The sequence below is a fragment of the Pseudochaenichthys georgianus genome, chromosome 23 (genome assembly GCF_902827115.2).
Source record: "Pseudochaenichthys georgianus chromosome 23, fPseGeo1.2, whole genome shotgun sequence".
NCBI classification, from domain to species: Eukaryota; Metazoa; Chordata; class Actinopteri; order Perciformes; family Channichthyidae; genus Pseudochaenichthys; species Pseudochaenichthys georgianus.
Window position 1 is genome coordinate 22,781,272 of NC_047525.1, and position 26,833 is coordinate 22,808,104.

The following is a 26,833-nucleotide window of genomic DNA, read 5'->3' on the forward strand; positions in this document are numbered from 1 at the left end:
TTTCATCAACGTCTTGTTTCTCACTCGTCATCTTCTGCTGCTTTTCTGTTTGGTTTCACTTTCTCATCTCCCTCAGCCTGGCGTCTCACCACCATAGTTCCTCTCTCTCTCTCTCTCTCTCTCTCTCTCTCTCTCTCTTGTTCCTTCTTGAGTGTTTGTAAACTTGTTAGTGAGCAGCATGTGAGTTTGTTTACGTCCCCCCCCTCATGCAAACTAGCAGTCTGTCAACCCGCATGCATCGGCGCTGTCGCAGAGAGATTACAGGGATTATAGCAAAGGCCAGCACTAGATTACACTGACAGTGACACGTTTAAGATAACCTGCTGACTGGAGGCTGTCGATAGTTAGTGTCGGCAACAAAGGTCTGTTGGTATCAGCATAGAAAACTCACAAAACAACAGTGATATTAATAGTAGTAGTGATATTAAAATTGAAGTTAATTTTGAAGCTTTTAATTAGGGATGTCCCGATCACCTTTTTTTGCTCCCGATCCGATTCCGATCATTTGATTTTGACAATCTGCCGATACCGATTTTTTCGATCTTTATGCAATGCATTAAGAGAGAAAAAGGTAACCGATAACGGCTGGTCATCTAACACGATGAATTCAGCTATCTTGGCTGTTAGTAGTAGTAGTAGTAGTAGTAGTAGTAGTAGTAGTAGTAGTAGTAGTAGTAGTAGTAGAACCTTTATCTATCCAGGAAAATCAATTAAGAACAAATTCTTATTTACAATGATGACCTGACAGGAGGCAAAGGCTTCCTGAGGGGATGGGGTTTGGGAGGAAATAAAAAGACACACTCCGGGCACTACAGAACCCAGGAGACAACACAAACACATAGAGCAAAGATGACAGGCATAGCAGTTGAACATATAAAAACTCTAAAACAATATTGCTGTGGTTCAATCAGTCATTAAAATCAGCATCAGGCAAAGCAGCTACATGTGTGCACCAGGGTGTCTATAATAGTGACATTGAAGGTGCGGGGGGAGACAAAGGTTTTAATCTTTAATGTTTTTTGAACGGTATTCCAGCTATCTGCCGCTGCAAACTGAAAGGCGGAGCGGCCAAAGGATGTATGGGCTTTAGGGATCTTTAGCAGGATGCTTGTAGCTGACCGGGTGTTGTGCGTCGGGGGTGTGCGGAGTTGCAGTAATTGTGTGAGATAGAAGGGAGTGAGGCCTAGGAGTGTTTTGTAAACAAACATCAGCCAGTGGATGTTGCGTCTGGTCTCAAGAGAGGGCCAGTTAGCCAGAGAGTACAGGTCACAGTGGTGTGTCCTGTAGGGGGCATTGGTGGCGAAGCGGATGGCGGAGTGATACAGAACGTCTAAATGATCGAGAGCTCCTTTACACGCCGAGCGGTAGATGGTATCACCGTAGTCGAACAGAGGAAGGACAGTCATCTGGACCAGAGAGAGTTTAGCAGATGAAGTGAATGAGGAGCGATTCCTGTATAGAAAGCTGAGTCTAGCTTTGACCTTGGTTTGAATTTTGGAGAGATGTTCTTTGAATGACAGATTACTGTCAATCCAAAATCCAAGGTATTTATAAGATTTAACGATTTCGAGGTCCCGGCCATCGGCGGTCACAATAGTGCCAGTTTGGGAGGCACCACTGCGGCCAAACCACATGATCTTGGTTTTAGTGGTGTTCAGGACCAGGCCAAGGGCAGAGAGATGTGACTGGATTCTCTGAAAACTATCCTGAAGAGTTGTCAGGACAGTATCCGGGGAAGGGCCAGCAGTGTACAGAATCGTGTCATCAGCATATAGGTGGATAGAGGAGTTGCCCACTGATTTCTCCATGTCATTTATATATAATGAGAATAGGATGGGTGCTAGAATAGAGCCTTGTGGTACTCCCTTAGAGATGGATAGGGGCTGTGTCATCAGATTTTCAGATTTTACACACTGGGTGCGCATGGACAGGTAGTTTTCAAACCAGGCTATCGATTGCTTAGTGACACCAATGCTTCTAAGCTTTCCCAGAAGCAGTTGGTGATCTACAGTGTCGAAGGCTTTGGCAAGATCAATGAAAATGGCAGCACAGTATTGTCTGGAGTCAAGGGCATTGATGATATCATTTAGGACTTTGAGAGTCGCCGTCTCACACCCATGTCCTGCACGGAACCCAGACTGCATGTCAGATAGTATGTTGTAAGTCTTCAGAAACCATGTTAGCTGTTTGCAAACTAACTTTTCGAACACTTTCGCTATACAGGGTAGAATGGATATTGGACGATAGCAGTTGGGGTCAGCATGGTTTCCCCCTTTAAACAAAGGTTGCACTAAAGCTGCCTTCCAGGCTGTATGGACAGATTACAAAGGTGGGAGATAGCTTCTGCAATAAACGGGGCTGCAACTTTAAAAAAGAAGGGGTCTAGCCCATCAAGACCTGCAGGTTTGTTGGGGTCAAGTTTGCTAAGGACCTCCAGCACATCGTTCTCACTAGCACTAGTCACTAGCTGTGACGTGGGGCTGCGCTAGAGGGGCTGAGTGGCGGAGTGTTGGTGGGGGGCTTAGGAGGCGCTATAGAGCCAAATAGGTTCCCACATTTAACAAAGTGCTGGTTAAAGAGCGCTGCTATGCGTTCATTACCGGTGACTACTGTGTCCTCAATAACGAGGGAGTTAGGGAGATGAGAGAATGGGGGTTTATTCTCCATCTCTTTCACTGTTTTCCAGAATGTCCTTGGATTGGATCCACAGAGGTTGAATTGATTATGGAAGTAATCAACCTTGGCTTTGCGGATAGCCTGTATAGATTTATTTCTAATTTTCCTGAATGATAGCCAATCGTCGTGGGATTTTGAGTGACGAGCCCTGCGCCAGGTGGAGTTCTTGAGGTGAAGCAGTTCAGCTAAATCTCGGTTAAACCAAGGACTGCATCGGTTTTTTATCCTCATTTTTTTTATGGGAGCATGTTTATTGATTACCATACTAAAGGAGTCATAAAAGAAGGACCATGCAGCATCGATGTCAGGGATCAAGCTAATTCTGTCCCACTTGATAGCAGCCAGGTCGTAGAGGAAGGCTTGTTCGTTGAAATGTTTCAGTATTCGTCTGTGAGTGGTAAGAACTGGCTGTTTAATTATGCCACCATTACGAATGCAGCCAATAAGACAGTGGTCACTGAGATCGCTACAGAAGACGCCAGTTTTGTACCTGTCAGGGTTATTTGTGAGGATGACATCAAGGAGGGTGGCTTTTTCTGGATTTTTGGTGTCATACCGTGTAGGAGTAAGGATAATCTGAAAGAGATTAAGAGAGTCCCATTGTTTTTGGACCTGCGCAGGAGGGTTGAGCATGTCCCAGTTTAGATCCCCCAGTAGTACAAACTCAGAATGAGTATGGGGTGCCAGGAGGGTGCTGAGAGTAGGTAGGGTACATGCTGGGGCAGAGGGTGGGCGATAGCAGCCAGCGACTGTCAGTGTAGAGTTATTTGCCAGTTTAATGGTTACGATAAGTAGGTCAAATTGTTTGGGGACAGATTTACTAGTGGCGATAGAACACTGGAGGTGTTGCTTTGTGAATATGACTACTCCACCAGCTTTAGATGATCTATCCTGCCTAAATACATTATAACCAGCGATGCCGATATCAGAGTCTGGGATATTCTTCTTCAGCCAAGACTCAGTGATGACAAGCACCTCCGGATTTGAGCTGTGAACGAGTACTTTTATCTGGTCAATTTTTGGCAGTAAGCTTCTAGCATTTACATGTAGAAAACCTAAAGCTTTACGAGAGCAGAAGTCAGGGAAACTCAGATCGTTGTGACACAAATTGACATCAAGGCACAGATCAGAACTAGGGCTACATACAATAGAAGGTCCAGGATGAACATGCACATTGCCCGATGTCATCAGTAATAATACAATCAGGGCACGGCCAAGAGCTAGCAGTGAGTCACAATGCCTAGTTTGTTTTGTGCGCACAATGACAGTGGAATGTAATGTAATCATCTTGTGTAGAGACCTCATAATCACACAAGATAGTAGTGGCATGGTGTCAGAGTTTATGTTTGGTGTTAGCCCAAGGAACCTGAATATCAGCAACTGTTATTGTGTTGGCCTTTTCACTGTTCTGGGGAAGTTTCTCTTTCCTTTTAAAAGTCTTTGAAAGTGTCGGTTGTTTCAGTGCCGTTACCTGAGTGGCCGCTGTGTACTCGTCGTGTTGTTGTTGGTGTTTGTTTCTCAGGTAGCGTGTTAGATTGGTCGTGTTGAACGTAGCTCTGTTCTTTCCACCACCCGGAACCTCCGCCTTGCAAACATTGCATCTGGCTGTTACACTGCCTTCGCTTTCAATTTTATAATACTTCCAAATTGCTGACATTTTCTCTGTCCCGACTCCCGAGTCACCAGCTGAACGTAGCCTCTCGTTAGCTTGCTGCTACTATTAGACACTGCGCCCACTCTGTTGCCAGATTTGAGAGAAATAACCAGGTCTGAAAACAAGCCCAAAGAAAGCAACACATACATGATGTTGTGTAATTGTAAACCAAAACTAAGTCCTCAGGATGACTTTAAGACGTGAACATGGTCATTTTTGTTTTGTAACATTAAATAAAATAAAAATATTTTATAATAAAAAAATAAAAAATCCCGATCCCCGATTTTTTTTCTCCCGATCTTTTGAAAATCACGTGATCGGATCGGGACATCTCTACTTTTAATGCTTTCATTTCGTTTTGCATTTTGAGTCTGTCACTCTTGTATTCAGCTATTTGTACAATATCTTCATTGCTGAAAGGACAAAAAAGTCAATTGCAACAATCAACGTGTTTTAAAGAGGACATATTATCCTCATTTTCAGGTTCATATTTTGTACCTTTGTGTGGGAGAGAAACTCCCGCTGTAGAAACCCAAACTTCAGGAAAGGGAAAACTCCAAAAAGCTTAATATGGCCCCCTTTAATCAATGATTTGGTTCAAACATGTTCAAAACGAGTTGGTTGTAAACACTTGGTAAAGCTACTTCATGGATCAACTTTGACCTGCCTTACATATCACAGTGCGGTTTAGTTTTGATCAGATTTGATTGACAGACAAAATCAAAATCTATTTTGTGAAATAATAACCAAAACTCCATCTTTAACTTTGGCAGAAAATAGTGTTCACGACTGAGAAAATCCATTGTTAGAATGTTCCATAATCATCTTACCTTTACTTCTGTAACCTCTGAGGTGATTTTGGCGATTAGGCCCCGTTGTGCTGGATGTATCATTCCTAATCCGATGAAACCCCCCCGGGGTCTAGACACTGGTGGTGGTGAATGCGTAGGTGGGTTCGGTCTGAAGGGGTGTGGCTTAGCTTGACCCTGGATTCAGAGGGACAGGGGTGGAGGAGGGTTGCGTAGAGTCACCTGAAATGACAGCTGACAGAGGGGGGAGAGCAGATGTAAAAGGTTTGGCAGAGCGCTATGATAGGCTCTTAGGAATAGAGCGAAGTGATTGGTTAAGCTGCAGAGTGACGCCCCCGATCACATATTGAGAGGAGAGAGAGTAGTTACGTAGGAATAGTGAATAGACAGTCTTCCTGGTTGAACTTACGCTGAGCTTCATTTGTCTTCGGAAGAGTCAATAAACACCAGAGAAGTTGACTCCTGTCCGGCTGCCAGTATGTCCTAAAGTTAAGGGCTACATTTCATCATCAAAGTGCGTTAGAGCTTCCTGTGTCTGTCCGTCACTGTTGACTCCTGTCCGGCTGCCATAACGTCCTGTCACAAACCATTTGTCACAGCTTGCGGGTTCTGTACACTTCACACTAAAAGGCAAAGAGTCAATATGTATCTATGTCGTTCAGTTTTGTCCGTAAGCGATCTTCCGGTCCACTGAACACTCTGCGGGTGCATTGCTGACGACTCCAAGAATCTCAGTATGAAGTTGTTTGGATGAGCGGTTTTTGAGAAAGCTGCTTACTGGAGGCAAAGGATTTCCTACAGGATCGTGTTTCACTGGCTCTAGTCCGCTTGAATTTGCGGTAGAAAACAACAATTAAAATCACAGAGACTAGGAGTCGGAAAAAGTCTTGGATCATTTGAATAAACAAAAGAAAATGCATCAATCTCAATCAATCAATGTTTATTTATACAGCCCAATATTACAAATGTTACATTTGTCTCAGTGGACTTCACAGTGTGTACAGAATATCAGTATGACAATACGACACCCTCTGTCCTTAGACCCTCTGTCCTTAGACCCTCACATCGTACAAGGAAACACTTCCAGAGAAAACCCACAGTTTAAAGGGAACATGGGAGAAACCTCAGGGAGAGCAACAGAGGAGGGATCCCTCTCCCAGGACGGACAGACGTGCAATAGATGCCGTGTGGAAATCGAAAAGATAATACATTTTACAGCATATAGACCAAATGTTAGGAAATGCGTGTGTCTTTAATAAGAAGATGAATCCACGAGGATGTCAACAATCCTGTGGGAGCCCTCAGGGAAGTAGTATGATGAGAGTCAGGCAGGACCGCAGAGACAGGTTCAGCCACGACTCGAAGTCCAGGACTCAGATCAGGACTCAGGATCCCAGCGTAGAAAGACACCAAAAAGAAATGTAGGGAAGCTGGGTTAATCGGAACATGAGAGCACACAGGTACAGACGGAGAGAAGGAAGAAGTAAGTTGTCCCCCGACAGTCTAAGCCTATAGCAGCAAAACTAGGGGCTGAATCTAATCAGCCCCAACTATAAGCTTTATCAAAAAGGAAGGTCTTATTGACACATTTTTCAGGAGAGAAAAGCACTCGGTACAGTGAGGCTCCTACTACCAGATAATGATTCTGGAAAGAGGGAGGCGAGACTCAATGACGGCTTTTAGTAAAGACATGGTATTTGTTTAGCCTGTTCCTGTAATACCTGCTTCTTCTACGAGATGAAAGATAATTTCACAATGTTTCCATTTTCATAAGACGCTCATAACCTGTCGTCTACGCACACCTGAGGACGAGGAAGTGGTGAGCAAAGATGGATGATTGTATATGCCTAAGCTCTGACCTATCCCAACCTTTCTGGCATCAATATGTTAACAACAAAAACATCGATTTTCAAATGTTTTTTTAAGTTAATCACATATCAGATAATATATAATAATTTATGTTGAGTTGTTATCCTCTGAAAATGCCAGTCTCAGCTTTTGTTCCTCCTCTCTGTGTTTATTGCCGGATGCAAACGTCTTTTCAAGGTGCATCCTGCCATCTGCTGTATCGCATTATGTAGATGCGCTGCTTAATCAGACGGTTCAAGTTTTTCCGTGTCGTGTTTACCTGCAATAATTTAATCACTTAAATAATATTTTAAGATTGTCACGTTCTTAAGGGTTTTTTGGCCTGTATTCAAAGTTTGCCCGAACCTGAGAGGCTTGAGGGCAACAGAGGAAGCATGGACAACTAATCCTTTTGCCTGTCTTTTATATTCAGTTCTACAGTTTTCCTAAGATACTTTTAAAAAAATACAAAAGACAAAATAAATGTTAGTACATGCCAATAGAATTATAAACATTTTTAAATGTCTCATTGCATTATTTGTGTGTGTGTGTGTGTGTGTGTGTGTGTGTGTGTGTGTGTGTGTGTGTGTGTGTGTGTGTGTGTGTGTGTGTGTGTGTGTGTGTGTGTGTGTGTGTGTGTGTGTGTGTGTGTGTGTGTGTGTGTGTGTGTGTGTGTGTGTGTGTGTGTGTGTGTGTGTGTGTGTGTGTGTGTGTGTGTGTGTGTGTGTGTGTGTGTGTGTGTGTGTGTGTGTGTGTGTGTGTGTGTGTGTGTGTGTGTGTGTGTGTGTGTGTGTGTGTGTGTGTGTGTGTTACAGGCAGAGTTTTTGATCCTAACAAACACTGTGGAGTGCAGGATCCTGAGACGAAGCGACCCTGTACCCGGTCTCTCACCTGCAAGGTAACTCACACACACACACACACACACACACACACATTTCTGACTGCTTCCTGTCTAAGACCATGTGACCAGGAAAAAAGCTTTGTTTATTTATGAGGGTAAAAATATTAAAGGGTCTACTATCATCCCTTCTCCATTAGGCCCCCCCCCCCCACACACACACACACACACACACACACACACACACACACACACACACACGACCCCGTCAGTGTCTCAGTTAATTCAGGGCCCACATGCCCCCTGATGTGGTGATTATAGATGTCGGATGAGGCTACAACATCAGCTATAAAACCCTCTTTCTACAGCCCTTTAATTACTCCTAGCGAGCAAGCAAGCTTGACTAATCACTAAAACGGGTTATTAAGTCATTAGAGGTGTATCGGGTAGTGTGAGGATATTTTCTCTCAGAGTGGCTGCTGGGAATAATCATGTTTTCTTAATTGTTGTTTGTATTTTATCGTTGCCGTCTTTATTTACACTTAGATCCCAATTTAACGAAAAGGGACCTATTTCCCAAAAGAGTGTTTCTGTTGACATGATCGTTTGATATATTTTATGAACCTTCCAAAGCTTAAGTGGTGTTCCCCAGAAGGATTGTAACTTTAACTGCTCGTACAAATGATTTTAGATTAGGGAGTTACTCCGAACTACTCCTATGAGGCTAGGAGTGTCTTAAATCTGTCTTAAAGGGAAACTTTGGTTCAACCTGGACTATCATTTCCTGTGTCGAATGGAGACGAATACACATGTCTCACATCTCTGGGATTAATCAGATTTATTTACAATTTAAAAACACTAATATGCTAATTTCTGAGTTTTTCCCCTAATTGTATTTCTTCAATCTCAGAGAGTATCTTATTTTTTGATCGGTCTTTTTTTCCTTATTCATGAATGTAATCTCAAATAATATCCAAGTACCGTACTTTTCGGACTATAAACCGCGACTTTTTCCCCCATTTTTTTTGTACAGCTAACGGCCACTAGGGAACCTCCTAAATCTATGGATTTTACAGGTGAAATTAACCACCTTTAACTCTATGGGCTCTATGACCGGCCCGCCACCTTTAAGGGGCGGGCTCCAGCAGGAAAAGCTGGAGGCCGGAAAAGAGTGAGACAGGTAGCGCGTCAAAGTAAAAGTGGAACCGAGAGACAGAACGAGAGCAAGACAGACGGACAATTTAGCTGCTGCGGCTTATATGCAGGTGCGCTTTGTAGTCCGGATAGTACGGTAGTTTATGTACATTTCTGAATTATAGGTCCAGTATTAAGCGAAAGAGACCGTAGCGGGCTCAATGGAAAATACGGTCCAGGTGAAAAATATAGAAGTTTCCCTTTTAAGTTTCCCCTGTGCTTCATCTCTCACGTGTCAGACTTCATGCCATGTCTTTCATGTTATCATATTTCTCTTGCCAGTTTATCATTAATTTCTTTATTACAAGATCACACATGTATTTGTTTTATCCCTCCCCTAAACACTAGTAACTGATTAATCATGATCGATTGACAGCACTAAGAAAACACCTGTTACCGTTTCATCTCAGACTAAATGTGTTTTAAAGGTATATTTCTCCCAAGCAGCTGCTAAATGAATCAAAGATTGTTATTTGGAATATTTCTGAAGGTATTAGATGCACTCGTTAGGTCTTAAGGCATTTCAAGACGCCTCAATATTATCTTAGAGTGAGTACAGGAACAAAAATGTCTTCCAAAAGCAAAGAAACTACCAGTTTAAACCAGTATGTCACCACACACACACACACACACACACACACACACACACACACACATCCTTTGGAGCATCGCTGGAAAACCAAATGTTTGTTAGCTGGTTGCTTTCCAAATGAGTTGGAAGGGCGGACAGGCTCGCCACGCACCGACCGTATTTACCGAGCTAGTCCTGTGTGACATGGGCAGCAGCCTGGTGAGGAGATTATGGAAAGAGCCATGATACCCTCAGATCAGTTCTTTCATTACAAAGTCTCCGTGGAAATAAGGTGAAATCTGTTGTCGGTGCTTATTAAACACCAGGTATGAAAAGAACCTCTCCGTGTGTGTGTGCTCCACAGACTCACTCGCTCACACACCGCAGAGCCGTCTCAGGCCGAGGGAAACACTTTGACGTCCTGCTGGCCGAACACAAGGGGCGGACCAAGCTGACCCAGGCAGCGAAGGAGAAGGACGCATCGCGGGGAAGGAAGGAAGGAAGCGTCACGCCACAGGAGACCGCATCTCCCAGCAGGCCGCACTGCACTAACGGACGCACGCTGTCCATGCTGAAGCTGCGGCTGGCCAACGCACACATGCCCAGGTACGATGTTCACACACATGCACGTGTAGACATAAACACATCAGACGAACCATGTGTCTATTATTGATCACAATGAGGGGGATAAGTGGAAACCTGTGACACTATTTACAAAGAGGGAAATCTAAACCACATAAATCCATAACATGCTTACAAAGTAAAATATTTCAGAGCTGAAACTGAAGTTGACGCTAAACTACAAATATATTTGTAACTAAATTCCACATTTGGATATTTAGTTGCTTATAATAAAAAAAGCTACGCCTATTATTTGCTTCCTTTTAAATATGTATTACAGTTGCATCAAGTTGAACCATTTTCTTGTTTTCCAACTGATGTATTTTTATTAATCTTTACGTTCTTTAAGACAACTCTTTAATGTACTCTGTACTTTGAAAGAAAATTCTCATTACCTTATTTATTAAGTTTTATTTAAGTTTTAGCCGACGGTTATTTACGATTTTTACTGTTCGTTCAGCAATATACCCTACTCAAATATGACTTATTTCCGTTATCACTGCTGGAGTTGTACTGGGCCTGAAATGTGAAATCCTAGCCAGTTAGTTTCTTCCCACCAGGGGATGCTGTAAACAACAGTGCGAGAAAAACAACAATATTATCTGCCCATGTGAAAGTGTTACAAGAAACTCATTTCCTCTTTCTCTGCACATACCATGAAGAAGAGGAAGTTCATTTTATCACTGCAGAAAAGATTGAAGACTGACTTTAAAGGTCCCATCATGTCATGGCTATTTCTGCTGATCATAATTCCATTGTTGAGGTCGACTAGAATAGATTTACATTGTTCAATGTTCCAAACTCCCATTGGTTTCTCAAACAGCATCTCTGTATAGTCTGTGTATTCACTCTCTGTCCTACACGGCTTGTTGGAGCTCCTGCCCCCCCCTCCCTGTGAGCCCAGTGTCTGATTGGTCAGCTCGCCCACTCTGTTCTGATGAGTCCACCACCGTTACAGCGGAACATCAGTGGTTATGTGTTACCATGGCGTTAGCAACCAGAAAATGACCCCAGTAAGGACGAACAGATGAGAATGCTGCGTGGGGTCTGGGTGCCGTGTTGGCGGGACGTTGCTGCGAGGAGCGGACAGTGTGAGCTGTCTTACTGGTGTGGTTTCCTAGTGGCTGCGTGGGATCGGCGAGACACCGCGAAACCCAGCCTGAGCACACACACACACAGTCTGGCTGTGAGTCTGTGTGTGGGTGTGTGCTCACACACAGACTCACAGCCTCGCCGCGTCCCGCCGTCTCAGGCTGAGAAATCCGCGGAGCTGCAGCTGAGAACAGATTGAGTGTGTGTGAGGAAGTCTAACGTAACGGCTCCGCGGATTGGTCCATTTTGACCAACTGGTTGAAATGGACCAATTAGTCCATTGGGTCGTCGTTGCGTCACTTGGTCTTCTCTGAGTTAGAGTTGTACTCGCTACAGGGTGTACTTTGAGGGTTTGTGACTCTGCAGAAGGGGACGGGTGATAACCAGAAAGCATGACATGGGACCTTTAACACACTGTTAGTTCATTAGTGTTTATTTGTTTTCCTTTTTTCACTAAAACTCTTTTCTGCCAAATCACTTCTTCAGTCTGCATCCATCACTGTCTTGTATTTCACTTCCTCTTCCTTCCAATTACATGTTTGCTTCTCAACCCTATATACAGTCTATGTTCTCAACCCTTACTATAAAATTGCTCTCTTTTCCTTTTTCCTCTCCCCCTCAACCATCTCCCCCATACGGGACGATAATACTTCAATGGTCAGATCGAGTCTGAAATGTGACTTGCAGCTCCATGTGTAACATCAACATGGACACATGTCAAGACACAATACATGACAACAAAAAACAATTAACATATTTAACATTTAACCATATTAATTCTCACATGTTCCCCCTAGGGTCCCAGGCTCCACCTCCAGCCCTCTGCCCTCGGCCCCCCCCCCACAGCCGTCCCCCCTCAGAGACGGCGGGCGTCTCTCGAGTGACGAGGGCGACGCGGAGACCCCAGAAGACGGAGACAGATCTGCCTCTCACTCCTCCCATCGCCACCCACAGCCTTTACGGGTAAATAATATCACTTCTAATGCTGCGCCAGCACACATGGTTATCGTCCATAACATTGGGGCATTAAATATCTACAATTATTACCCCACAGTCTGCTATACTGTTGTCGTTTTCAGGCCCATGTTTTTGCTTTTATCAACGTTTGTACGCTATTTTGGTTGAGCAGTTTAAAAAGCGGCCATGATGGTATTTGGACTTTTTTTGTTTTTATAAGCAAAACGCTGACACTGATGATGATAATAATGATAATATGAATTAATTCTATTTAGAGATGCCTTTCAAAGCACCTAAGGACACATTCATAACATATTCTATATAAAAATGTACATTTAAGTTCCTTGCTTTCCTCAGTTAGAAAAGTGTAAAGAAGCCCTGTTCTGAAACTGACTGTGCTGCAGCGAGCTTTTTGAACATTAACCTGTTGAACCCCATCGACCTGCCCGCCCGGGCTTAAAAACGCATCATCTGCAGGAAACGGCGTCTGAGGGCTTCTGAATAATTAATAAACTATGAATGTTTCATATCTATGTAACTGGAAGAAACTCAGCGAACTGATCTTTTTGTTTTGCAAAAAACCCACAAAAGCTGAGCCTCTGAATTAGCCACGAGCGAAAAAATCTTAAGGCCGTTAGCACAGAACTGTAGCTATACCGATTGATATACTTATTGGATCCACACAAACAAGCTTAGATAACATCCTGAGAGTCCACAGATTATAGAAGTATAAGGATCATCACTGAGCGGTCTGAACTTGTGACAGGGGAAGCAAATACACACGAGTAGCTTTAGGTAGCAAAACACGGAGATATGCTCACCTTAGCTGTTATTCTGATCAAAAGTCGTGTTCAATGGTATTAAAATGAGAAAAACGCGGCTGAAGGTTAATCCATAGGTTAATCCAATGTGTCTGTCACTCTGAAAAAATTATTGATAATCCATAATTCAATTTGTATGCAACAATTGGAGAATAAAAATTAGCTGCTAATGGTAGTGTCACAACTCCGGGTTTTGGCTACGCGTCACTCTCACTCCTTATTTGGTAACCTGTGTGTGTATGTGGAACTTCCCCTCGATCCCATTGGTTCTAGCGGTTAAAAAGAGATGTCAATCAGCAAAATCGACCAAGGGGGGCCAGAGATATGAAAATCCACTCAAATGACCCCAGAAGTGGCTTTTTTGTGCTAAATCTCTCTAAAAAGGTCAAATGTCACTTGTTTTGCATCAATCTTGATACAGGGTACTTATTATATGTTGTACTTTGGATTCCTAAAGCTTGTAGTCTACCATCCCATCATTCAAGGGTAGTTTTCACTGTAAGTAAAAAATAATTTTTGGACGGACACTATAATTTACAGTTTTTTACTATGTTCAATCTGAATTTTCTTTAAAATAAAAAACATCTATATTGATTCTGACTTTTCTACATCCAACTCACAGGTTTATCATTACTTTGAGAAAAAAGTATTTGTTCTGGAAATGTCATTTTCGAGCCTGAGACCTGAAACACAGGGATGGGGTTCAACAGGCTAAAGCATGGAGACATGTCACAGTAGAGGCACTAACTGATGTGAACCTGATGGGAGCAGAATAGGGCCCCTTTAAAGATTCAGTGATCCTGTAATATCATCCTGATGAGTAGATGACATGTGTTAAGTGTATTGGTGTAGATCAGGGGTCTCCAACCTTTTTTAGGATGAGCTACTTTAAAAAATAAATCGAGTCGTGAGCTACTTTTACCACGTTTTAACATTATTATATGCTGACCTTTAACCTTTGTGTGCTGTTTGGGTCTGTGGGACCCGTTTTCAGTGTTTACTAAAAGAGCATGTATTCAATTTAATTATTTTAACCTGCTTTATTTGGGGGTGGACCTCACATCCTCTAGGGGGGTCCGGGGGCATTCAACCCCGGGAAGAGTTTTGTTTAAATGTTGAAGTGAAATGCATCAATCTGGTGCACTTTGAGCACAACATGAATTTATGGAAACAGCTCTCAACACTCAGATGAAAGGGAGCTGTATACTTTTCAATACTCCAAACATCTTTGGAATATTATCACAACCAATAACACACATTTAAACTGGTTTATTCTTATCTTATGTTACCTAGTTAGGCAAGGTAAGTTTATTTAACTTTTCAAGGCAATTCAAAGTGCTTTACCAAAAATGAAAGACATTAAGAAAATGGCATTTAAAATCAGTCATTAAAAAGAAAAGCTAATAAAAGAAACATTAAAAGAAAAAATACATGGATAAAAGTTACAGTGCAGTTTAAGATATGAATAGTTCAATAGCAAATCAAGCAAGAACGTGAAGATCGCTATGATTGAGGTTTCGTTTATGCATAGGGTAGATTCTTTTAATTACATTTCCTTTTTTGTTTTGTGTATTTTTTACATTTTGGATTTGCTTGGCGAGCTATTTTTAGAACATGCCCTGCGGGTGACTCACGTTGCCCCTGCGGGTGACTCACGTTGCCCCTGCGGGCGACTCACGTTGCCCCTGCGGGCGACTCACGTTGCCCCTGCGGGCGACTGAGTGCCCGCGGGCACCGTGTTGGCTACCCCTGCTCTAGATGATAGTATTACTCTTGTTGGTCATCTGTTCTTCTTCGCTCCTTCTACCCACCTCTTGATTCCTTCCTCTCTACTCCCTTTGCATGCTCTTATCTTCCCCACTTCTTACCCATCCTAATACCCTCCCTCTCTCTCTCCCTGCAGTACTGCGTGTTCAGCAGCAGGCTCATGGGACGGGGTCACTACGTGTTCGACAGGCGATGGGACCGCATGAGGCTGGCGCTGCAGAACAGCGTGGAGAAACACCTCAACGCACATATGTGGAGGTGAGCGTTACAGGAACGTTAATATCGATTGTGCAGAGATTTTATCTCGAGTCAGGGTGGAGCTCAACGCAGAAAAAAAATATATCGAGGCCATGATTTATACATTTTTACTCATTAGAAAAATGGTGTTACCTGAATTTAAACTTTTGGATATTAAGTATCTTATTCCGGTTTTGTTTTCTTACTTTATATTTTGTACATGTTGGAAATACTCAAATCCGATCTATATATATTTATACTATGCTGACGGTGCTTGCTCTGGTTATTAAGCTTCACTTAGTTTGGGGAGGATTAACAAAACATGTTGACAGCAGTTCTATTGTTATTGGTTATCGCTCTGCCTGGATTTGTCTTATTTACCAAATATAAATATTGTGTAAGCTAACTTTTAATAAGAAGGTAAAAAAAACAATTAAAATATGTTCTGTGCAGTAGGGCTGAACGATATATCGTGTCATGGCGATATGCGCGATATTCACATCGCAGGGACGTGCGATATTAAGCAAGGCAAGGCAAGTTTATTTATATAGCACTTTTCAACACAAGGCAATTCAAAGTGCTTTACAAAAAATGAAAGACATTAAGAAAATGGCATTTAAAATCAGTCATTAAAAAGAAAAGGTAATAAAAGAAACATTAAAAGAAAAAATACATGGATAAAAGTTACAGTGCAGTTTAAGATATGAACAGTTCAATTAAAAGTTACATTAACTCAAACACGTCATGTTACAATTATTTAGCTGCTTGCTACAAAAGGAAAACTTGCGCAGCTCTCATGTCAGGGGTACTTGAGTGAGTGACATGCAGGCTCTGCATGCACAATCATTCTTGATCAGATCACAGCAGGCCCCGCCCCGCTAGTTTGCAGACCATCAAAACACCGGTAAAAAATGAGCGAGGCACAGGAGGACCATACCGGCGAGAATGAAGATTTACTTCCAAAAAGAAAAGCAACATCTGGAACTATTCTGGACACAAAAAGGTTCTTCTCTTCATTCACAGATGAACCCCCTTATTTGAGGTGAAGCAACATGCATTATCATGACATGTTGGATCATGACTTAAGGTATGATGAGTCAACCAGTTAAGATCCCGACGTCCGTGACTAAAATCCTTCATCCGGTTAAATATAGTTAAAAAAAACGCAATATATATCGCAGGGGAAATAGAAATATCGCAATGTCAGTTTTTTTCAATATCGTGCTGTGCAGTGTTTTTTGGAAATGAAACTTTAAAAAGCCAGTTAATTTAAGGTAAAGGGCAGAAAGAGCAACACAGATACAAAAAGGTGCTAGGTGTACAAGCACGTGTCTGTAAAGGAATCATGAAACAAGAATAGGGAAAGGAATCATTTATGTTTTAGACAAAATCATGAGGAAAAGATGCGAGATCAGCTGGAAATGCATAAAACAGAAATTAAGCGTTAAATAAAATCCCACACATTGATTAACGTGTAGGATCTAAGTCTCATTACCTTATTATTTATGTTGTGAATGCTCAGCTTTATTGGTGTGTCCTCCTCCAGTTTCAGGAAGGTGCCTCCCGCTCCCGAGAGCCTCCACTCCCTCTCCTCCTCCGGTACCTCCCCCGTCTCTTCACAGCCGTCTCCCTCCTCCGTCCCTCTTCCTCCCCTCTCCTCCCTCTCCCACATCCCTCCGTCTGCGTCCACAGTCGGAGCGCTCGGCCTCCGAGTCGCTCCGGTCAGAGCCCGTAACGGCACGCATAAAGCCCCCCCCCCGCTCATCCAAAGACACGGAGGACTCTGGAGCTAAGAGGAGGAAACACGCCTCCTCCTTTTTCCCCACTGTGGATAATCTGAGGAGGAACGGCAGCAGCCATCATCCAACGTTACAAAGTTCAGGGGCGTCTGCAGCTGGGAGGAAGAAGGGACTCGGCCGGGGGGGGGTGTGGAGCGGAGGGGAGGACTGGCTCTCCAGAGACGACGGGTCGGAAAGCTACGGCTCACACAGCAGGTGGGTGCAACGCTTAGCATGAGCATAGAAATAAGATAAGATATCCAAGTCAAGTCAAAGTCAACTTTATTCTCAATCTTTCAGTTTGTGTGAACAAAAATTATCGAAATACAGAAATACAGTTTATATATATATATACAAATATATATAAAAATATGTCAATCACGAGACACATGTATACATTTGCACACATTAAGACATAAATAAAAGCACAACAATCAATATATAAAAAATAACAGTCACTTCAAAATCTGTAAAAATGTACATTAGTGCAAGACTGTATTAGATACTTTATCGATCCCAATTTGGGACACTGTTACGTCACATCAGCCTAAATAAGGCATTACAGGCAAATACAATTGAATACAAATACAACAGTAAAGATAAACATATATGCAAAAATATTCAATATATACAGTACATGAAGGATACATATCTATAGAGTTTAATATCGAATGAAAAATATAAATATATAGAGTGGCTAAGTCCCACCCATCTACTTCGGACCCATGGGACCTTCATAGTCAATGGGGAGAGAAAACGTGTCTTTGGATCCCGTTTGAATTGTGCCACGAATTACACATATGATGTTTGCCAATTAAAAAAAAATGTCCATGTAAAAGAAAAGTCACAGTTTGTCGTAAAACTGTTGAAATATAAGACTGAAAAATATGCAACTAGAAAGACTACAAATCCCAGAATCCCGGTCCCGCATGCTGGCTCTCAGGAACCGACTAACTCCCCTTGTGTGTGTGTACAGCTCTCAATGTGCCCAGACTTGCAGTGATTTTCACCTCGTTTAATACTTTCCGCCTCATTCTGAAAGAAAGAAGTGAGATGTTTCAACGTGACGGCCGTCTTGGTGTGTGGTGCGAGACGGGAGATGTAGTTCATTGAGCGGTTTCACTCAAAAAAAGCTTTACTTCACAGTTTTACGACACATTTGAATTTTTTTGACTTTCAAAATTATCTTTTAAATTGACAAACATCATATGTATAATTCGTGGCCCAATTCAAACGGGATGGAAGGATAATCTTTCTCCCCCCATTGACTTCAATACATACTTTTTCCGAAATAAGGTCCCGTGGAGGAAAGGGAGGGACTTCGCCTCTCTATGCAGAATAGAAGGCGGTGTACATTATGCTTGACCAGCCTATCAAACTCCCAAAGTGAAAACATTGAATACACTTCACAATTTACATTTCAGTTAGCAGAGAATTACGGGTTTAAGTTACATTTAAATCCTCAAGGGACCACATGAAGGCAATACAAATAAGTGAATTATATATAATTACATAATCCAACCGTACGTATGGAAGCCCATGAGGGTGTTTTATTCAAAGCAAAGCTCTGTGTAAACACCCGTCAGCTGTGTGTCGACAGGTGTTTAGCTTTCATATTAAAATATTTACAGCGCTGTAAAACGTGCCGTGACTGTTTTACTGCAGATTTGATTAATGGCAGTTTTCCCTCTGGTCTCCAGTGGTGAGCTAGGCAGTGTACCCGACTCCCCGAGCAGGGAGTCGCCCTCCGCCCCCCCTCACCCTCCTGCTCCCCCCTCCGTACCCTTGCCTTATGTCGGGGGGGCAGAGGGCAGGAAGAGGAGGAGTCCCAGCTCCTTCAAAGCAAAGGCCAGCAAGCTGAGCAGACCGGGGGGGATGGAGAGCCTCTTTGGGAGCGACAGCGTGGGAATTCTGGCCTCAGGGCCCGAGTCCCCGAGACAGGTAGGGGGCGGACATCTTTATTTGACACCATTAGGAGAGGAAGGTGGTGTGAGCGGCTCTGATTTCTATTGGAGAGTCTATAGTTACAGCACCGTCACATAGACGATACAGATGTTGATCTACAATCAACAGAAAAAACAAATGAACAGTTTGACAATAAAGGAAATCTCACTTTAGCACTTAGCTGCACGTCGAATCTGGACGCGCTCGTGAACTGTCAACAGGAGGGGGGGGGGGGGCCTCGCTGCAGGGAAGCAGTGTGTGGACCCCTTTCACCTGTTGGATGCCGTTGAAACACATTTTAATAATTGGTTTGAACGGCATAATAATAATGACGACCGTCCGTTCTGTGATTCTCCAGAACACACAGGGCCAGTCCGTCCCTGTGTAGCATGTTATTTAGATGAGCAGATTGCCACTGGGCTTTCAACTAAACACACAGCCACATAAAAACTGCTGCATTTGTACGGCTCCTTATGGGTACTGCAATTTGTGATGTGCGGGCGCGCTCCGGCAGCACTGATCGCTTCACCACGGAGGAAAGCAGCAGCAAGTCGGCTGGAGTTAAAGAGAGCGGGGCGGCGTGCGTGGCTTCCTCCTGTAACGGGGAGACGCGCTCTAGCGGCGGCCTCGTTCAGGATCCGAAAATACAATTTTAAATGTTTTGCACACTTATTCCTAGTGGGCCAATGGTAGCCGACCCCTGATCTACAATCAGCAGTAAAAACACTTTGACAGTTTGACAATAAAGGAAATCTCACTTTAGCACTTAGCTGCGAGCATCGATTCTTAGCGTTTTTAAAATGTCTGCAGTCTAGGTTTTAAAATATATAAGGCTACGAGAAAAGAAAAAAAGATATGTATATATTATTGTCAGTTCTTTAACATCACTCCTTTTCTGTGCATTCTGAATCCAAAAGAACACATTTAGTCACAATCAGGGATGTATTTTTCTCTTTCCTCTCTTTTTACCTCGTAAAATATTTGAAAGTGTCGAGAGTTGTTTTTCAGAACTCTTTCTAAAGTCAGGGAACCATGAGACACGTTAACATGTGGTGGGATACATGATGATATATAAAAGAAAGATACAAAACATGGGCAGCCCTAATATCAATAGTTGCAAAACAAAAACCGCCCCAGTAAGAAATCCAGTTTAAAGGCAAGTTAAATGTGTGTTTTAAGTTTTATGTGTAGTTTCAAAAGTGTTAGAAGTGGCTGTACACGCATTACAGCCAGCTCATTGGTCTGTCCCCTCCCCGCAGGCCAAGATGCATCACTGACAGAAACCTGCTCCCCGGACTGAACGTTGGGCAGCTGTGCAGACCACCACCACCGTTTGTGACCTTTGACCTCACCACTCTTCCCCTGACGGCACCAATCAGACCGGTTATGTCACCCCCATTCAGCCAATCACAGCGCAGTTCACTCACCGGGACGCAGGAGGCTTCACTTTCACACATCCACCTTTTTTAAAGACATGGATCACTCTGACATGCGTTCAGAACAATACAGTGGGATCCAAAAAGGGAAAGGGAATTTTCAGGATTTACACACTGTCCAAGTTTTAGGGAGACTTTTATTCCCACTCAGCTGACGAGGTAGGTGATTGTTTTTCGGGTTAAAGCTGAAGGACCTACTGACACGATTGCTGTCGGCCTCAGCGGTCATCTTTGCCACCTTAACTCGTTACATCGAACATCTCTGTCAACACCTCTGAGATTCTCTCTCTTTCCTCACCCCCCTATCTCCCCCATCCCTCCCAGCATTGCTGTGCTCAAAGTGCTCTTACTGCCCGTCTCTCCCTTCCTCCATTATCTCCACCACGGACCTGAACACAAGGGAAGGAAGCGACACTGTATTTCAATATAGGAAGAGATCCGATTTATTTCGGTCTCGTTTTGCAAGAAACACAAACTCCCGTCTGTGTGTCAGGACTTGCATCCAAAAAAAGGATTGAAGCCTACGGGGTTGGATCTATTTTTTTGTGTACAATAATTTATCGTTCTTAAGTTATGTTTGTTTTCTAACTCGCCCTCGAGGTGCCGAGCTACGGGAAAAGCAAAGAATAATTTCTATGGCATTTTGAAGAAATGTTGAAAGTATTATGATAGTTCATATTGTGGAAAATGTGTACATATCTGTTTATTATTTTTATATTTATTAATTATCGTCCCCTTTTACCGAATATGAGCCACACAAAGAGTATGTTTTCCTCCAACTGAATATGTGTTTAATGATATTGATAATGATCAGCCTGGTTTCTCAAAATTATTTTGTTAATTAGCACGTTTTTAAATGAATATGAATTAATAATGAAACGGCTAAATATGGACTTTAACTGTGTGGGCTGTGTCTGTCCGTCCAAATGTAAGTATTTTTATTCAGTATGTTATAATAACTGAGGCTTTTTCACAATAATAGGTGGAAATATTAGACAAGAAATGTATCAATTCAAACAAATTTGACTTGGGAGAGTCTACTGTAAAAAGTCTTTGATCCAGTGATTCACAGATGGATGTCAGCCATACTGCAACTTTGCAAAGTCTGATTGACAATTGAATGTTCCTATTTGATAAGGAGTTGTTTTGCCAGTGCCTGCACATGTTCCACTTTTTGTTTTAATTAGCGTTTAATAGCTCCTCCATTTACCCAAAGATCCATCAACAGCGCACTCGACAAAGTGCGCCTGCCAAGGTTGTCACTTCTGTAGTGTTAACACATTCAAACCTGCATAAAGGAAGTATGCGATCCTAATATTGGACAGCCACAGCCTCTATCAGGAGAGGACGTCTACTCGGTTGCTCTTTTGATTTCCATAAATCTGTATCTGACATATGCTAATGAGCAAATGTTGATTTTGTGACACCAGGCTTTGGTTAGTATTTTAATTTTCATGTTAGCCTGTGGTTCCACCCTTTCTCATACATCTTCCAATGCTCAAAACAATAGTTATTACACTTTGAAACCATCGTAATCTTACAGGATCGATTGGTTCAGGTCAAAATGCTTTCAGAAAGGCTTCCTTACATGTATTTTAAACAAACACACATTCAGCATTAGGTGTACGAAACATTTTCCAAAGGAGCTCGCTACCACAACTTAAGTCCAAAGATGCTAAAATGTGATTCTATTATGAGGTTGTCACTTTAAGTAGGTGTATAGCTATCGAGAAATCCCTGAAACATGTGAGGATTTCTCTTTTCTTGGTCTGACGGATGCCACAATGTGTCTAAACATGTATCCCGTCTTCATCTTGTATTGCCGATAAAGGTGGCGTAAGATTTAATTCATAGCGATTGTTCTCATCTGCACACACATGGTTTATCCGGGTGCTCGCAATGTGCAGTTAATTTGTGAAAGGGAGAATTCTGATGATTTGAAGTGGGGTTGTGTGAGGTTTTTATCCAAAGTCAGTGTTTGTAGAAGAGGACAGGAAAAACAAGAATGGCATGGAAAGAATGGCAGCAAAATATATTTAAGCCATCCAAAAGATAGTCCCACAAAACAAAGTATATTTCAATTTAAGTGCATGACCAATTTTGGATATTTTCATTGCTTCACCGTGCTGTGAGACAGACTTTTCTACTCTCCTCAAAGCCACCTTCCTCCATTCACAAAAACACTCGTTTTATCTCCCAGAATTGTATGTGATGTGTTATTGTATGACTTCAGTGTTTTAAAGGGTAACTCCGTATCACCCGAGTCACTCAATTACACGTACAAAATCAAGGAAGTGGTATATTAGCAGATTTGAGAGCTAAAAGGACTAAAATGTTTTTGTCCATGTAGCCTGGTGTCTTTCCAGAGAGCGTAGATTACGACTCAAGTTCCCTTAAGAAAGGTCTGAATAATATATAGAGAACACTTAAACTCTATTGATTTTCTTTTAACGTTGGCTCTTCCTAAAGGTGGCTTAAATATGTCCTTCTACTGCCATGGCAACACCTCATATAAAACCACTTCAAAATATCCGAACTATCCCTTTAACATGCCTACAATTACAATAATCATTTTCCCTGATATACATACCAACATTATGTACTAGTATAACTATTGTTTATGTTTGTTTAAAGGATACAACCATGGTTAAGTGTGGAATTTAGTGAGGTTTTTTTATGGATCAAAGCTGATGATCTTAGTGCTGAAAGGATTGTTGGGACTTCCCAACCTGACCTGGTTATAGTAATACAAATAGGAAGTTACAGTCACTGTTGCAGCTAAAATTAAGACAGAGTTTTCAGTGGATTTCAAAGCAGTTGTATATTTTGAACTTTATGGAGGTATAACAGTTTCTTTTAAAGCCTCCCCCTTCCTTTTTTTGCACTTTGTCATAATGCCCAGATCTTTAATCAACGTCTATTTATATACATGTTTGAGATATTGAAAGCAAATCTATATATATATTTGTAAAAGTGTTTTTTTGGCAACTGCAGTGAAAGAAGATGGAGTGTTTTGTGGGTGAGTTTACCAGCACACCATTGTTTGTTGTGTCTGATCCAAACATGCCTTGTTGGAGTTATTCACTCTGACTGCAGTTGGATACCAAAAAAAGGATTTCCCACCATACAACAACACTTGCTGTATAAAATGTTTTCTTATATCCAAGCTTTTATTAAATGATTGAAAGTGGATGTTGTTTTTTGTAATCCAAGCTTTTGAATTGGAAGGAAAGTCCCACTGAGGCGAGAAATAGAGGGGATTTCCTCAAAGTTGGTCCACTTTGACTCAAGTATGAATTAGTTAGAATGTGTTGGTTGAAGGTCAAACTTACTGGGATGTCACTAATACATGTAAGGCCAAAACTCAGCAACGTATACTCTAGTTTAAAGAATTTCCCACATGCTTTCCATAGGAGAAAATTAGGAAATCGTGACATTTTAGACAGATATGGATGTTGACATCGGAGGGATACAATGGGTTTTATACGTTGAGTGTTTTCTCTGTAAGGAACTCATGATCAGTGATGTATCACATGACATGTTTGTGTTGTTGGACGAGAGCAAAAAAAAGTCTTCTGTTTGTCAGAGCAGCTTCAAATGTGTGTTTTGGGTTTTAAAAATGTTTCCAGATGCAGAAACACTGAAGAATGCTGAGCCCTGTCTGCTTCTATGCCAACATCTGACAACAGGTTTTGTCCTTATTCCACATTTTCTGCCACCATTTCCCCCCCAGCATCGTGGATCAGCACTGAAACATCTCAACATCTATTGGCTGAAGAAGATGTCCTTTCCTTTGGTACTGGGATCCTTGATGTTTCATGCCACTGTTTAAGCCACTATTTAAAAAGAAAAATCTCGATCCCTCCATTCTCGCAAATTTCAGGCCCATCTCCCAGCTACCCTTTTTATCTAAAGCCCTGGAGCGAGTAGTCTATGCCCAGTTGCAGTCATTTTTAACCACGCATGGTATCCATGAAAAATGTCAGTATGGCTTTAAACCTATGCATAGCACTGAAACAGCCCTTTTAAGAGTTTTTAATGATCTGCTCTTAGCCGCCGATTCAGGCAGCCCAGCTGTTTTGGTGCTGTTAGATTTAACTGCTGCCTTTGACACTGTGGATCATAGTATCCTGTTGTCACGGCTTGAACAGTCCGCAGGCATTACAGGCTCTGCCCTTGCATGGTTCAGGTCTTATTTGACGGACCGTAGCTTCTCAGTGCAGTTAGGTGTCTTCTCCTCTGCCAAAGCCCCTCTTACCTGTGGGGTTCCCCAAGGCTCGATTCTGGGCCCCATCCTTTTCCTATTGTACATACTGCCCCTAGGTTCAATTCTTACAAAACATAATATCCCCTTCCATTGTTATGCTGATGGTGTAGAGATCTATCTGCCTCTCAATCAAAATGCCAACTCACTACAGCAGTTGATGGACTGCTTAACAGAGATTAAATCCTGGCTGAGCCAACACTTCCTCACCCTTAATGAGAGTAAGACCGGGGTCATCTTTTTTGGACCCCAACCAACAGTCTCCCCGGTTGATATTCTGGGCTCCCTCAATAAATATATTTTCCCCTCTGTTATGAACCTTGGAGTGACCTTCAACAGCGCATTTAAAGTTGATAAGCAGGTTAGCACTGCTTTTTCAAAATACGATTATTGGCTAAGACCAAGTCGTTTTTATCTTTTAAAGACCTAGAAAGGGTTATTAACGCCTTTGTTACCTCGAGATTGGATTACTGCAATGCTCTGTATGTGGATATGGACCAGGCCTCAATTAGACGCCTCCAGCTAGTTCAGAATGCAGCTGCACGTCTTCTCACTGGCCATAAAAAGTGCGACCATATCACCCCAATTCTGGCTTCATTGCACTGGCTTCCAGTTCGGTTCAGAATAGATTTTAAACTCCTTTTATTTGTTTTTAAAGCCCTAAATGGGCTGGCTCCTGCCTATATAGCCGAAATCCTGATAGTGCCTAAGACCAGGCTTAAAACCCGAGGGCATCGAGCTTTCGCAGCAGCTGGCCCTAGGCTCTGGAATACTTTGCCCCTCCATGTGAGGTCGGCCCAGACCCTGGGGGATTTTAAATCAACACTTAAAACTCACTTTTTCTCTCTGGCTTTTGTTTAATTGTCTATTTATTTATTTATTTATTCATTTAGTTCTTTATTTTAATATTTATAACATAACATAGTATTTCATAAAGTATTTTTAAAATAGTTTATACATTATTCAAATATAGAAATAGTAGATAGGATTACTTCAAATATAGTACCTTATATTTCATATTGTTTCCCTTTAGACCCTTGCGGTTTATTCTTAAAAACCCTTACCCTCCCCCCATGTTCCCTCTGCTGGTCTATGCCTTGTAAAGGGTAACGGGGTACAGAGTCACTTAGATAAGCGGGGGAGTGCATCTGACGAAGAGATAGGTTGTTGTGCTCCCTATCTCTGTTTCCTATATCTAATAGAACTGCTCGGGTCTTGATAGATTGAGTGGGGAAGTTCATGAGATCTTTCTAGAGGGTTATCAAGAATAACTTTTATCCAATGACCTTCTCCCTCTCTGTCTGTGTCTGTGTATTCTCTTGTTCCGATGAACCCAGCCACATCTTTTTTCTTGTTTTGTATCTATATCTACGCCGGGATCCGGAGTCGAGGCTGATCCTCTTGCTGTAGTCCTGTGTCTTGGATCCTCTGTCCTGAGTTCTGGATTAAGTCGTGGACTTCGGGTCGTGGCTGAACCTGCATGCGGTCCTGCCTTGGGTCTCGTCATGCTGCTTCCCTGATGGCTTCCACAGGACTGTAGCTGACATCCTCGTGGATTCATCTTCTCATTACAGACACATGCATTTCCTAACATTCGGTCTATATGCTGTAAAATGTATTATCTCTTCGATTTACACACGGCATCTATTGCACATCTGTCCGTCCTGGGAGAGGGATCCCTCCTCTGTTGCTCTCCCTGAGGTTTCTCCCATTTTTTCCCCTTTAAACTGTGGGGTTTTCTCTGGAAGTGTTTCCTTGTACGATGTGAGGGTCTAAGGATAGAGGGTGTCGTTTTTCTCATACTGATATTCTGAACAATCTGTGCTGTTGTATTTGCTGTAAAGTGTCTCTACTGTAGGCTATTGTTATTATATGTACAGCACTTTGGCTCGACCAAAAATCGTTTATAAATGGGCTATATAAATAAAACTTGATTTGAATTGATGTAGCACCATCCCTATTTTTAAAATGTCTATTTATTTGGCATTCCCATCAACCTGCCATGAACTTTGCAGGCGCACTGAATAAAATAGTGAACAAATTGTAAAAAATATACCTGCCAAACATTAGTATGAGACTAAATCGATAAACCATCAACCAACAAAAAGAAAACATATCTGGTGAAGTGTAATACTTTTTATATGAAATGAAATATCTTTGGGTCTTATACTAACAAAACAAAGCATTAAGAGACATCTTAATATTAACATATTGACATATTTCACTATTATTTGCTTGACCAATTCATCTAGAAACTACCCTTACCCTTACCATAAGGACCTTTTAAAGCTTTCCATTTTTCCTAACCAGTGTTGGACACACCACA

General features: G+C 42.1%; 1 protein-coding gene across 1 annotated transcript in view; it reads left to right on the forward strand.

Annotated features, from left to right (window-relative positions):
- atxn7l1 (ataxin 7-like 1) overlaps window positions 1-23,433 on the forward strand; it is a 52,146-nt gene extending 28,713 nt beyond the window's left edge. The window contains 8 exon segments of the mRNA XM_071201765.1: window positions 7,803-7,885; window positions 9,955-10,196; window positions 12,101-12,266; window positions 14,985-15,106; window positions 16,632-16,845; window positions 16,847-17,079; window positions 18,564-18,804; window positions 20,067-23,433. Coding sequence (XP_071057866.1) covers window positions 7,803-7,885; window positions 9,955-10,196; window positions 12,101-12,266; window positions 14,985-15,106; window positions 16,632-16,845; window positions 16,847-17,079; window positions 18,564-18,804; window positions 20,067-20,084 — 1,319 coding nt within the window. The 3' untranslated portion in view covers window positions 20,085-23,433.
- The last annotated feature ends 3,400 nt before the right edge of the window (window positions 23,434-26,833 follow it).